Source organism: Acinonyx jubatus, chromosome A2, assembly GCF_027475565.1.
Source record: "Acinonyx jubatus isolate Ajub_Pintada_27869175 chromosome A2, VMU_Ajub_asm_v1.0, whole genome shotgun sequence".
Lineage (NCBI taxonomy): Eukaryota > Metazoa > Chordata > Mammalia > Carnivora > Felidae > Acinonyx > Acinonyx jubatus.
Window position 1 is genome coordinate 156,788,545 of NC_069383.1, and position 13,317 is coordinate 156,801,861.

Sequence of the window (13,317 nt, forward strand, 5' to 3'; positions counted from 1 at the left end):
TCTGTTGTGACTGGGTTCCTCTAGAGGTGCCATTTTTGTGCAGTGTACAACCTGTGCAACTGTACATAAAGCTGTCAACCCCCAACCCCTCTACATCAACATCCACAGTGATTTAAGATCATTTTATTGAGGGGCGAGAGGCAGGGAGAGGTGGGGGGCAGCTACAGCCCCCCCAGCCCCACCAGGGGGAACACACCTCCTCCCCGCCTCCCACCCCCCAAATGACTCCCCCTATGCTATGGGGGACTTTGTGCAAATTCTGCCCCGGGGGCGGAGGTGGGTGGAGGGTGGGTGTGAAATGGCAGCGACTGGGGCTGGCGGCAGTGCTACTGGGCACTGGGGGGCTTGTAGGGCTCCAAGAGGAGGGCAGAGAAGGTGTTGACCTTGTCCGCCCCCCGCACCTCGTGGGGCAGCAGCGGCAGCTTCACAATGTGGAAGTCTTCATACAGATCCTCCATCTGTGGCCAAGGCATAGGGCAGATGGCAGCAGTCAGAGGGCCATGGGGCAGGGACAGAATGTGGGTCAGTGGGAGGGGTCGGACTGGGGACCGCCCAAGATTGGGGGAGAATGTGGGGCAGGGGCTTCACAGGGTGATAGATGGGAGTGAGACCAGTGAGGTCAGAGATCACTGGGCTGGACCTCCCCCTCCCTGGGGTCAGAGGTCCCCAGGTCAGGCCAGCTACAGTCCTTGAGAGCCAGAATTAGGGTGCAGAGCAGGAGGCTGGGGCAGAGGGTCAGAAGACGGGATGGAGCAAAAGGTCAGGGGACGCAGTAGAAGATGGGTGGTGCCTTGCTTGGGCTGGGCCAGGCCCCAACTTCCAGGGTCAAAGGTGTGAGGGCTGGGCAGGCAGTCGGGCATGCACACCTGGTCCAGGTACTTGGCCTGAATCTTATGGCGGGCCTCACACATCTTGCAGGGCTTCTCGGGGTCAGGGAAGACGAGCTGGTTGACGATGATGTTGTGGGTGTCAATCTTGCATTTGGCCAGCTCCTGAATCAGTCGCTCCGTCTCGTACAGGGACAGGAACTCGGCAATGCACACGCAGATGAAGGTTGTCTGCTCCTGCGGGGCGTGAGAGTGGACAGTGAGGGGCAGGTTCGGGCCCTGTCCCCATCCCAAGCCTCTCACCGCCAGCCTGGACCGGGACTCACAGGGTCCTTGAACTGCTCGCTGACGGAGCGGATGACGGGCAGCGTCTCCTCCAGCTTGGAGGCCAGCTGGTCCGCGTTCATGTCCCCTAGGCCCAGCATGTTGCACATCTGTGGGGAAGACGTGGGAGGCTCACGGCTTACCTGGGGCACATTCCAGCACCTGAGCTGGGGACTCAGAAACCACCAGGGGGACAATTTCTGACACCTCTCAGCATTAAGGGGCCTTGAGCAGACCACGGGGGGAGGGGGGGGGCGTCAACCCAGCTCTGCTGTTGCTGGGGGACCGTGGCCAAGACAAGGAAGGTGAGGCCCAGAGAAGCGAACTGACTTGCTTGAGGTCACACAGCCGTGTCGCATCAGAGTGTAGAGCATTTGAGCCTGGGCCGCCGGGCTCTGGAATACGTGTTTTCAAACTCTGTCTGGAGCACTCAGTGGGTGGGGCAAGACGTGACTCCTATGGGGCAGGGGGACAGGCCGCCCACCCCACTGCGAAGGTCCATCCCTTCCGCTGGGAAATGCGGACCGAGAGGCCGTGGGTGGGAAAGGCCTCTGTTACTGCTCCTGTGCACGCTCTGACACAGGGGGGTGCCCGGACGCCCCGGGGCCCTGCCTGCCTGTGAGATGAAGGGGCTGATCTGGTTCTTGATCTGCATGAGGCGGCCCAGGCCCCGCTCCACGATGGTGGGGAAGTTGAGCAGCCTAAGCGTGTGGCCTGTGGGAGCCGTGTCGAACACCACCACCGAGAAGTTCATGCCCTTCACCAGCCTGCGGGGAGATGAGGGTCAGGCCTGTTTGCCCTCTTCTACCCCAGCCCCCCCTCCCCCTGCCCCGCCCCTGCTGGCAGGGCCTGACCTCATGACCTCTGCGTAGCTCATGGCCTCATCAATGCCGGGGAAGGCGCTCATGGCCTCCTGCATCATCTTCTTGCCCATGCTTAGCATGTTGTCCTCCTCGAAGAACTCGTCGGGCAGTTCAGCCACGCCAAGGCTGGGGTCGATCTCCTGAAGGCCGAGGGGTCAAGACTCAGGCTGCCGCCGCCGCCGCCAGGCCTTTGACCCAGGCGCCGGGCCGGAGAGAGCCCACGGAGGCCCCGAATACATCCCTTCGTCAGGTCACGACTGGGGACACCCCTGAGGTGGCACGGCCCTGCCCCAGGCCACGGCAGGGCTTGTGAGGTCACACAAATGGTCAAACTGTTTCACCAACATATGGAAAACTGCAAACTGTGACTGGCCCCCCAGAGGGAAGTCAAAGCCCACGGCTGGGCCCTTGCGCTGGCTGCTCCCCAACTAGGGCCCCGACCTCCTCCGGATCGTTCCTCGAACACGAGCCTTCCCTGACCATCCCAGCCAATAATGAGGCCTCAGCTCCCCCTGTCCTGCCTTCATTTCTCCTCCACACCTAGCCCTTCCCGACGTGGCTTACTCGTCACGTTTACCACCTGTCTCCCCAACCAGAACGTCAGCACCGCGAGGAGAGGGAGTTTTCTGTCTTGTTTACTGCTATGTCCCAGCACCTTCTGGAAGTGTCTGGCACACAGTAGGGCCTCAACACGTATGTGGGATCCACGAAGGGACGACTGTCCCTGGGGTCTCCGGTCTGCCCTGGATTCAGAGCCCCCCTCTCCACCCTCCTCCCACGTCACCACTTCGTGACTTCACAGGGCCCACGGTGAAGCCCCCAACTCGCTGGCCTCAGAGGTCATTTCCATGCAGGGAGCTTGTCCATCCATCACCTGCCACAGACACACCATTACCGAGCGATTGCTAGTAAATGGCCACCTCTGAGCTCCCACGCCTGACTCTCTGAACCTGGGCCTCCTCGCCTCCTACCTCAGTTACTTAAACCTCTTTAGGCCACCTTGTCCCCACACCACTGCCTGCTTGTTCACTGTCAGTGTCCCTCACGGCTAGCATTCTTTTTTTTATTTATTTAAAAAAAGTGTTTTGCTTTTTGTTTTCAACATTTATTCATTATCGAGAGACAGAGAGAGAGAGAGAGCACGAACATGGGAGGGGCAGAGAGAGAGGGAGACACAGAATCCGAAGCAGGCTCCAGGCTCCGAGCTGTCAGTACGGAGCCCGATGCGGGGCTCGAACCCATGAACTGTGAGATCATGACCTGAGCCGGAGTCGAATGCCCAACCGACTGAGCCACCCAGGCGCCCCTCATGGCTAGCATTCTTACCCAGCCCGACTCCACAGAGTGTCTGTGCAAACATTCCCTCTCCCTCTGTCGCTGGCAACATCCCCACTCTGGTCATTCCCAGCTCTCTGATATGGCTGCACGGAGGTGAACATTGCGGAAATACACTTGACGAATGACTCTCACCGTGCTCCCCGTTCCTGAGCACAGATCTCCAAAAGGCACTCAAGCCAGACAAACCCTCAGGAGTTTCTTTCTCCTCAAACCTCGTCCGTCCCATTCACCCCTGGCTCTCTGCCGAGACCAGTGCCGTGCCTGATTGGAAAAAGAAGCCACTGGAGCATCTGGGTGGCTCAGTCGGTTAAGCTTCCGACTTCGGCTCAGGTCACGATCTCGTGGTTTGTGAGTTCAAGCCCCACATTGGGCTCTGTGCTGACAGCTCGGAGCCCGGAGCCTGCTTCGGATTCTGTATCTCCCTCTCTCTCTGCTCCTCCCCTGCTCACACTCTGTCTCTTTCTCAAAAAATGAAAAAAATGGGGAAAAAACAAAACAAAAACAAAACAAAAGAAAAAGAAGCCACTGGCTGCCAACACCCTCCTCTCTCCCCAGGCTCCCCACGCCTTGCCCCTATGTCCTGGGTCTGTGAGCTGAATGGGGCTCACAGCCGCCCACCTGCCTGAGGACCATCCTTGGCCAGCATCCTTGCTCCCTCCCTGTTAGAGCATTTGCATCAGCCAACAAACTTGCTCTAGCACTCCCTCAAAAAAAAAAAAAAAAAAAAAAAAAAAAGCCTCCTTAACACCCCTCACCCTGTGTCCCTCCGGCAATGGCCCCCTTTCTCAGCCCCCATCATGGCTGATTGTTGTCCCCACCTCCTCAGCTCAGCCACTCTGGGCAGGCTCTTGCCCTCACTCCCAGACTGGTCTCTCTAAAACTTAATATGCCTGCTGGAGCCCACAACTCCTTCCTGCCTCGAGACCCTTTGTCCTCCTGGATTCAGGAGCTCACAATCCCTGGCTTTCCTCCCACTTCGTCCATGGCTCCTTCCTGGCCTCCCTCACTGTTCCCCCCTCGCTCTCCCTGCCCCTGGACCCTAAATGCTGACATGACCTCAGTTTGTTTCCGGGCTTCTGGGCAGTTTGTCTTCTCATTCTCCTCTACTCACACCGCTTTGAATACCATCCTTGGGACAATGACTCCCAAATCCACACCCACCTCTTCCAAGCTCACAAAACACAGATAACAAAGCCACTGCCCCGACGTCTCCACTTGGATGTCCTGGATGCCTTGGATTCACTGTAGCCAAAATGGAATTCCTGACTTGTCCCTTCAAAACCTGTTTCTCTCCTGGCCGCCACCATCCCAGCTGCCCAGGCAGCCACTAAGAGATGTACTTAATTCACTTCTTTCCCCATCTATTACAACCAAGGACTTGCAGTGCTTTACTTCCAAAACACATTTCAAATGTGACCACTTCACCCAATATTCTGCCCCTGAGTCTAGGCTGCCATCATGTCTAGCCTGATCACTGGCCCACTCTCCTTGTTAGTTTCTTTGTTTCCATCCTTAACTTACAATCCATTCTTGGCACGGCATCCACAGGAAGCTTTTCGAAAAATGCATCTGGAGGGGCGCCTGGGTGGCTCGGTCAGTTAAGCAACCGACTTCGGTTCAGGTCATGATCTCACAGTTGGTGGGTTCAGGTCCGGCGTCTGGCTCTGTGCTTACAGCTCAGAGCCTGGAGTCTGCTTTGGATTCTGTGTGTGTGTGTGTGTGTGTGTGTGTGTGTGTGTGTGTCAGCCCCTCCCCCATTCGTGCTCTGTTTCTCTCTCTCAAAAATGAATAAACATTAAAAAAAAAAAAAACTTATAAAAAAAAGAAAAAGAAAAATGAATTTGGCCATGACATTGCCCTGCTTAAAACAAACAGGTTCCCATTTAAACTTGGAATCAAACATAACTGCTCCCAGTGGCTGGTAAGATCCTATGCCACGTGTCTGTGATTGACCTGACATTTCTTCCCCTCCCCTTGTTCACTAAACTCTGGTCACTCCGGCCTCCTTTCTGTTCTGCAAACATTCCTCACTCATTCTCCTGCGGGTATGTTACTGGGTGAAATTGGAGACATGATGCAGAATGGGCAGGACAAGGTAGCCGATGGTGGGTGTTCACAGAGAGGGGATGAAGGGCCTTTGCCAGAGTGGGGAGCTGAGCCCAGCTTCACTCACCATGGCGAAGAGGTTGTCATAGCCTTTGACCTTGGTGGGCACCTTGGAGAACTTCTGGTCAAATGCATCGGAGATGTTGTGGGCTGGGTCGGTGGAGATGATCAGAACACTCTCCCTCCCCTTGGATAGCTGGACCGCTAAGCTGCAGCTGGCCGAGGGAAAGGTCAAAAGGCAGGGAGTGAGGGGTCAGCCTCTGCTCCCTAGGTCTGCAAAGGGTTATATAGGCCCCAGGGGCAGGGGACCCTGATCAGCAGGGACCTTGAGAGAGGAATATGGGTAGCTGCAGAATCAAGCCTTAATTCCTGTTGAGGGACCCTCTCAAATTTCACCCACTGACCCCTCTGGGTGGCTACAGTAGTGAGGTTTAGCTGTCTGAGTCGGTCTGGCCTGATGCCTGCTTCTTCTTTGTTGGTATGGAGTGGCACGGTCCAGCTAGCCTAAATTGACCCCGTGCCCCCTCCCTAAACACTAAGCTAAGGGGTCCCTTGCATTACCGGCTAAACTCAGGATGGTTCAGTCCACTTCTTCAGGATAATTTGCCCCAGGGACCCTCCCCCTCCTCCCGGCAGACAGGGATAGTCTAATCACGTGACCCCTCCCGCCTACCACCTCTACCCCCACGTGGCCTTGGAACGGCAAGGTTCACCCTACTAGGATAGTCCGCCCCGATGCCCCTCCCCCTACTTTGAGTTCACTCTGGTACATTCCAGCTGATTAAGACACCTAAGTAGTCTCCTGGCTCCCGTGCGCTGCGTTCAATGCAGTTCTGCCCTTGAACCCCAACGGGGAGGGTCCAACTCAGGGGGTTCCTGGCCTGCATTCGGCAGTATCTTCAATTTGCCCCAGGTAACTTCTGGAGTTTGACAATCAGGAACACGACGGCCCAGCCCCCTTGCCCGCTTGGGGTGGAAGAGCCCGTCCCGAGCCTCCCCTTCGCCCAGTGGTACATCCCACCCGTCTTCTCTACCCCCCGCCGGAGTTTCCTTACCTGCAGGTGGTCTTGCCAACGCCACCCTTGCCCCCGACGAAGATCCACTTAAGGCTGCGCTGTTCGATGATGTTGCTAAGCGTGGGCTCCAGCGGCTCCACATCAGGCGCATCCTCGAACTCCTCTGCCTCAACCCCCCACCCGGCCACCCCTGCCGCCATCTTGGAACGGGCTCACGTGATCAAGCGGAGCGCACCATGAAAAGAACCTACAGGGGAAATTTCCTAGCACATACCCATCAAGTCGAGGAGCCTGGATTAATTTCCTCATGGCCTGACTTTTAGAAGATAACAGAAGCTATATTTCTATTGTCTTCCGCTTCTAGGGTTCACTTTGTCGCCCTTTTGTCTATGTTTCTTCAAAGACTCCCCCTGCCGAGTTGACCTATTGGTATTTTTCAGACTACTCCCCTTCACTGATTGGACCTCAGGTCTCCTAGCTCTCCTTTCATTGGCTGCAGTTTTTTTCTCACTTTCACCAATCATTTTCTCGTCCCGGTAGCCGCCAACCTCTCCTTAGCAACCAGCCAAACACCCAGTCCAGGCCCTCTCCAAGAAGTTAGAGCTGAGGTCCGCCCTGGCCTGACTCCATAGGTTCAACTCCCTGTCGATCATTTTCCCTATTCTCCAAATTGGTTCCCGATATCTCCTCAGGTTCGTCTCCTCTGTTATCCAATTGGCTGTGAGCCACCTGGCTCTTGACGCAAACCAATCACAGACGAACCGATTAGTTGGCCGAAGACAGGTTCCTGGACTGCAAATAGGTTAGAGGGACAACTCCAGTTGTGGGCAGGGTCCGCAGATCTTTGTCCAGTGCGCCGTGCTGGGCAGTCCAGGGCAGGGACCACACCTGCAACTGCACTCTTTGTCGCAGAAAGGACCCTATTCCCGAAAACCTTCTTGCACTGTTTCCTGTTGGGAGGGGAGACTCCTTCGAATTCCCTGTTTGAACCTCTGTCCTGGGCAGGAATACAGCAGGGTCCCAGGCCCTTGGTGAACACTCTTAACCTTAGATAGACTACAGCCTAGAAACATCCGCGGCTTCACTTGAGTACTCCAGCCCCCCAAATACAACCTTGTTGTCAGATGGGGACCCCAGCTCCACGGAGCCAGCTGTGTTCCCATTCCCAAAGGAGAGCTCCATCTCAGAGGCAGATACACAACCCAAAAAAACCCCATTTCTAGTCGGGGGCGGGGTTCAGGCTAGATATGTCCTCTAGACCGAGATAGGGACCTCGGTTCCGAGGTGTCAGTTGGGTACACAGTCTCTGATGGGGTCCTTTCCCTCAGAGAGATTATCCCTGGTGCCAGAAGGGGATCTTAGCCCCGGAAAGCTAATGTGCCCCCAGTTTCAAGCGGGAACTTCACTCCGGAGAGCCAGCTACAGCCCCAGTCTCAGACAATGGCTCCATTCCCCGGGAGACTATGCGTAATGCCTGCCCAAACCTAGCTGGATTATAAGAACCCGCGTGGCTGGGCGGGCTCGTCGCTTCTGGTTTTACCCCTTATTCGCCCCGCCCCACATACTCCGCCCCCACTGCGGACGCTTGAGGGCCAGACCGCTCTTCCCGGCATGCATTGCCTGGGACGGGGCAAGTCCGGCGCCAAGCGCCTGGCCGGAGCCGCCTTCCCGGAGTCCTTTGCGCGGCACCTGGCGACAAAATGGCTGCCCGAGGGAGACGGGCGGAGCCTCCGGGCCGGGAGGCGCCGGGCCCCGCGGGCGGCGGCGGCGTCGGGAGCCGATGGGCTGAGTCTGGGCCCGGGACGTCGCCCGAGAGCGGGGACGAGGAAGCGTCGGGCGCGGGTTCTAGCCCGGTGTCGGGCGGTGTGAACTTGTTCGCCAACGACGGCAGCTTCCTGGAGCTGTTCAAGCGGAAGATGGAGGAGGAGCAGCGGCAGCGGCAGGAGGAGCCTCCCCCGGGCCCGCCGCGACCCGACCAGCCTGCCGCCGCCGCCGCCGCCGCGGGCCCTGGGGATCTGAAGAGGAAGGGCGGCCCGGGCCCTACGCTCAGCTTCGTAAGGAGCCGCGGGGGTGGGGGCGGGCGCCAGGGCCTGCCTTGGCAGAGGGATTCGGGGCCCGAGAAAGGGGATCGGGATCGGGGTCCACCCTCCAGCCCAGATGAGGGGGCTGTTCGGGTCGCCCGCTAAGGATCCGGAAACTGGATTCTCGACGAGAGGTCTGGGGGCGGGGGTGGGGACCCCCGGAGCCCGCCCGCGGGGGCCGGGAACCAGAGAATTGCATTCGAAACAGCGCTCCGTGGAGGGGGAAATCAGGATCCCGGGATTCCTATTTGAGTGGTACTTGAACTTGGATAATGGGACCATCTTCCACTATGGGGAAGGGGGGGCAAATTCAAATCTGGAATCTGAGCTGTGTGGATTAGAGACTCTCAGAACGCTTACTGTGTGACCTTAGGAAATTTGCTCAATTTCCCTGAGTTTCATTCGCCCAGTGTCCATTTATTACCTTACCTTATGCTGAGCATTGTGCTGGGTGCTGGATATGCCGTGTTGAACAGGACAAGATCGTTGCTTTCCTGGAGTATCTGGGCTGGCCTATCCTTAAATTTCCTATTTACAAAAACGGATATCATTGCATTTTCTGACGTGGTGGGGGTTCCGTGAGGCCATCCGGGAGGTTAGTGCCGGGTTTGTCTTATAGGAAGGGTTAAACCACCAGTGATTCTCAATTGGGAATGAACACCCCACCCCACCCTACCCTCCACCCCCACAATTTGGCAGTCTGGAGAAATTTGGGGTTGTCAGAACTGGGGGAGGGGTGCTGTTGACATCTGTGAGTAGGGGCTAGAGCTGCTGCTTAAATCCTACAATGCACAGGATAGCCCCCTGACCCCAAGCAAAAATGATCCAGCTCAAAATGTCACCAGTGTGAGGTTGAGAAACTCTAGGCTAAATAAATGGCAACTATATTGATGCTCATCTCTGAGCTTGCTTTGTTTCTGATATTAAGATCAAGTCCCTGGGGGCTCCTCTCTGGCTCAGTTGGTAGGCCATGCGACTCTTGATCTCAGGGTCTAGAGTTCAAGCCCGACCTTGGGCATGGAGCCTGTTTAAAAAAAAAAAAAAAAAAAAATCTGACAAGTTTCTTTAATAACAACAACAACAAAAAGAAGAATGAAAAACAAGCAGCTAACTCACAGCCTGGGTATTCATTTGTTCAGAGATGAGGTCTGTGTGGTGTGGAGGAAAGTGTTGGCTTGAGAGTAACAGACTGGAGGTCAAGTTTTGGATCTAACAGTGTCGTTTGGGGCAGGTGATCTAACCTCTCCAAGCCTCAGTTTGTTCATTTGTGAAAAGTGTATGGGACGAGTCCCAGCAGCACAGGTCACTTGATGCCTGGTTGAGGGGTAGAGAGGGGATGATGTGTGTGAAACCTGTCTGCCACATGTGGGCACAGAAAGTGCTGTCCGTGGGAGCAGGTGGAGGACCAGGATGAGATCTAGAGTGAGACTTCTGTTGGAGGGGAAGTGTTCAGACCTAGGTTCCTAGGGCTGGTGGCAGAACTAGAGGTGGAGGCTGAGTACCCCTTTGTTAAGTGACAGTAACAGTGGTTGTCACTGCCTTTTTCGTTTATTCATGGAGGCGCTCTTAAAGGGGCCAGTTGAGGTGCAGGGGAGACGCTGTCGCTTGGCGGTTAAGGATGTTGCTCTGTGACTTGGATCCATCCAACCCTGAATCCAGTTCCGTTGTTTGCTGCCAGCAGGACCTAGGGTAGGGCCCTCTCCTTAAAGATGTTTCCTTATCTGTGAAATGGGGATGGTTGTAACCTTCACCTTAGGGCAGCTGTGAAAGTGAAGGATGACACATCCAAAGTACTTGGCACAGAGCTTAGCATACAGTGAGTGCTCAGTAAAGGGAGCTGTTGCTGACTGTGTGATCCCTGCTAGGGGAGGGGGAAGCTTCCGGAGGGAGAGTGAGGACAGCCTGTCCCCACTGATGTGGGGGTTCTTCTCGCTTTCAGGGAGGGCAGCCCAGGGGCCCAGGACTGCCAGGGCATCATGGGCCCAGGGCAGGCGCTAAGAGTCGCGTGTGCTCCTCTCTGATTGCTGCGCAGGTCGGCCGGCTGGCGGAGCTGGGCGCGGCGTCGGGACGGGCCACCGGGCCGGGCTAGGAAGGTGTAGTGGGCCTCAGCGCCGCCAAGGGCGGGCCCGACTCCTGTAACCGTTGCAGTCTTCTGTCCCTTCACCCAGGTGGGCAAGCGCAGAGGCGGGAACAAACTAGCCCTCAAGACGGGAATAGTAGCCAAGAAGCAGAAGACGGAGGATGAGGTGAGCAGGCTGGGGGCAGGGGGAGGGGGGGCGGCGGGGGGGGGGACCACTCACCGTGCCTTTCCCTTCCAGCCTCGGTGCCTGGCTGCTGAGCCCTTTCCCTCTCTGTCTAGCACCTGGGGGCCTTGGGTGGGTGTGCTGGGTGCGGGTGCGAGGAGGAGGGCTTTCAACAGGATCCCCAGATAACTTGAGTCTGCATATCTTTACCTCAAACCCAGGACCTTGAGGGTGACTTGGGGGAAGGTGGGTGTCAGCTGTCTCAGGACAGTCCTGACCCCCTGTCCCTGGCCTCCTCGGTATCCCCTTGCAACCCCTGTGTGCCCCCCACCCACAGGTATTAACAAGTAAAGGTGATGCGTGGGCCAAGTACATGGCAGAGGTGAAAAAGTACAAAGCCCATCAGTGCGGCGATGATGATAAAACTCGGCCCCTGGTGAAATGACCCCCTTCCCCCGCCTGCCTACGGCCTGGGACTCTCTGCGATGTACATAACTATTTAATGCAGCGGCAGCGGCGGCAGCCTTTCCCCTCCCCAAGGACTTCTACACAGAAGGAAATCGAGATGCTTCCCGCAGCCGCGGACGATTCTCCAGGACTCTTTTTTACCTTGAGCACTTGCCTCCTGAGACTTCATAGAACAGTGGTTTACTGTCCCCTCTCCTCCTACCTCCTCGCTCTCTCTGGCTTTTTCTGTCTTCCTCCCCATCCCACCCACCCACCCCACCCCACCCCACCCCTTAGCCATCACTTCTGGGAAGTAAAGAACTTGACTTAGTGCTAGAGCTGTGTGCTTGGTCTGCCTTCTTTGTTCTTTCCACTCTAAGCCTCCCCTCCCCGCCACGGCCTAGTCCTGCACCTGGTCCTGGGTCTGGCTTGGTGAGGGGACTGTTGGGGAGCACGGGGAAGACAGGAGTGCATCCTCTCCTGTTGGCCAGGATTCTCCTCGGGACACGTTTCCCCCTACCCCTGACAGAGCCCCCACTGTTGCTCCTCATGTTCAGGATCATATCCTAGCCCTCTCTGGCTGGGCCACAGCTGTCAGTTTGTTCATTCAGCAGACACTTAATGAGTGCCTACTGTGTGCCCCAGGGTTTTCTGGGACCTGGGGCCCCAGCAGTGAATGGAACAGACCATATACACTTCCTGCCCTTTTGGAAAGAAACACACCAGACAAAAAGGGGGAAGCCATTTTGGGAGGTGACTGGGAAGAAGTACAGGGTGGAGGCTAGGGGGAGGGTGTCTGTTTCCCTTGACATCTGATCTGAGTCCTGAGGGAAGTGAGGAAGCAGGTGGAGGGAATAGCCAATGTGAAAACAGGTGGGAGAACATGGGGCCTTTGTGGGGAGCTTCAAGGTGGCCCGTATGAGCCTAAAGAGTGAGGAGGGTGTGTGGATTATATACAGAGCCTTGTGTGCTAGGGTCAGGATTTGGGACTTCATGCTTAGAAGAAGCCTTGGGGGGGGACAGTATGAGCCTGGGAGCCATAAGTTATATTTAATAGGCCCCCCTTTTTTTTTTTTAACATTTATTTGTTTTTAAGACAGAGCATGAATGGGGGAGGGTCAGAGAGAGGGAGACACAGAATCTGAAACAGGCTCCAGGCTCTGAGAGCCCAACGCGGGGCTCGAACTCACGGACCGCGAGATCATGACCTGAGCTGAAGTCGGCCGCTCAACCGACTGAGCTACCCAGGCGCCCCGGCCCCTTTTGGCTTCTGTGTGGAGAACAGACTGAAGAGGGCCCTGGGGCAGAACCCAGAGATGAGGCTGGGCCGGGACCGGGGGAGGGGAAGAGGTGGACAGTTGGGGGTTGAGGAAGTGAGCAGGGCTAGGATCTGGACTCTGGTGGGGCTGCTCTGTCCTGACAGCTCCCTGCAGCCCTCCCAGGGAGGCTGGGTCAACCCCACCCTTATGTATATGTGATCAGCAGCACAGATGCCACCTTGCAGAACATGACTGTTGACATGTCAGGGGATGGAGTGTCCTAAAGGAAGCCTGACTCCCCTCGTGTCCTTTTAGTGCTCCTTGTACTTCTGTGCCCTCCTGGAAGCTGCCTGGCTGCCTGTTCTCCAGTGAACCCACAAACACTTGAAGATGCCTGTGCCTCCTGATGATCCTTTCTCAAGTCTCCTAGACCTGGAGCGACATCTGGGTCCCCCCAGCCTTGGGCCCACCTCCCAGGCCTTCCTGTGCAGGAATGCCGAGCAGCTGGCACTCCTCCCCATCCCAGATTCAGGCTCCCATCCCCCTTCCGTCAGGAGGGCCACGACTTGGAAGATGATGGCAGATCATGATGGCCACCTGGTGCCTGGGACCTGTGTAGGCAGAGGGAGGAAGGCTGAGGTGGTATCCACCTGGCCTCAGACTGACAGATCCAGCCTGTGGGGGATGGGGTGGGCCTTCCAGACACGGAGCACCCAGACAGGCAAGACTCCTTGTTTTAGTGGAGCTAACATTCTAGATGAGGAAACAAGAAACAAAATAGAATACAGAACGCATCACACATCAGAAGGTTAT

At 56.6% G+C, this 13,317-nt stretch overlaps 2 protein-coding genes across 3 annotated transcripts; one reads left to right on the plus strand and one right to left on the minus strand.

The window, feature by feature from the left end:
- Positions 1-107: 107 nt before the first annotated feature.
- On the minus strand, positions 108-6,699 carry GET3 (guided entry of tail-anchored proteins factor 3, ATPase). Its single transcript, XM_015083761.3, has 7 exons — positions 6,514-6,699; positions 5,526-5,673; positions 2,006-2,154; positions 1,768-1,918; positions 1,154-1,261; positions 867-1,064; positions 108-458 (listed from the first exon to the last, which is right to left on the minus strand). The coding sequence occupies exons 1-7, from the start codon at positions 6,672-6,674 to the stop codon at positions 327-329; spliced, it is 1,047 nt and encodes a 348-aa protein (XP_014939247.2). The 5' UTR covers positions 6,675-6,699; the 3' UTR covers positions 108-326.
- A 1,381-nt stretch (positions 6,700-8,080) lies between these two features.
- On the plus strand, positions 8,081-11,579 carry TRIR (telomerase RNA component interacting RNase). Of its 2 annotated transcripts, XM_027050056.2 has the most exons (3): positions 8,101-8,528; positions 10,724-10,801; positions 11,136-11,579. In XM_027050056.2, exons 1-3 carry the CDS (start codon positions 8,175-8,177, stop codon positions 11,241-11,243), a joined length of 540 nt encoding a protein of 179 aa, XP_026905857.2. In that variant the 5' UTR covers positions 8,101-8,174; the 3' UTR covers positions 11,244-11,579. The 2 variants fall into 2 exon arrangements, with proteins under 2 accessions (XP_026905858.2, XP_026905857.2); XM_027050057.2 differs by lacking the exon at positions 11,136-11,579 and having other exon boundaries at positions 8,081-8,505; positions 10,724-10,800.
- Positions 11,580-13,317: the final 1,738 nt, after the last annotated feature.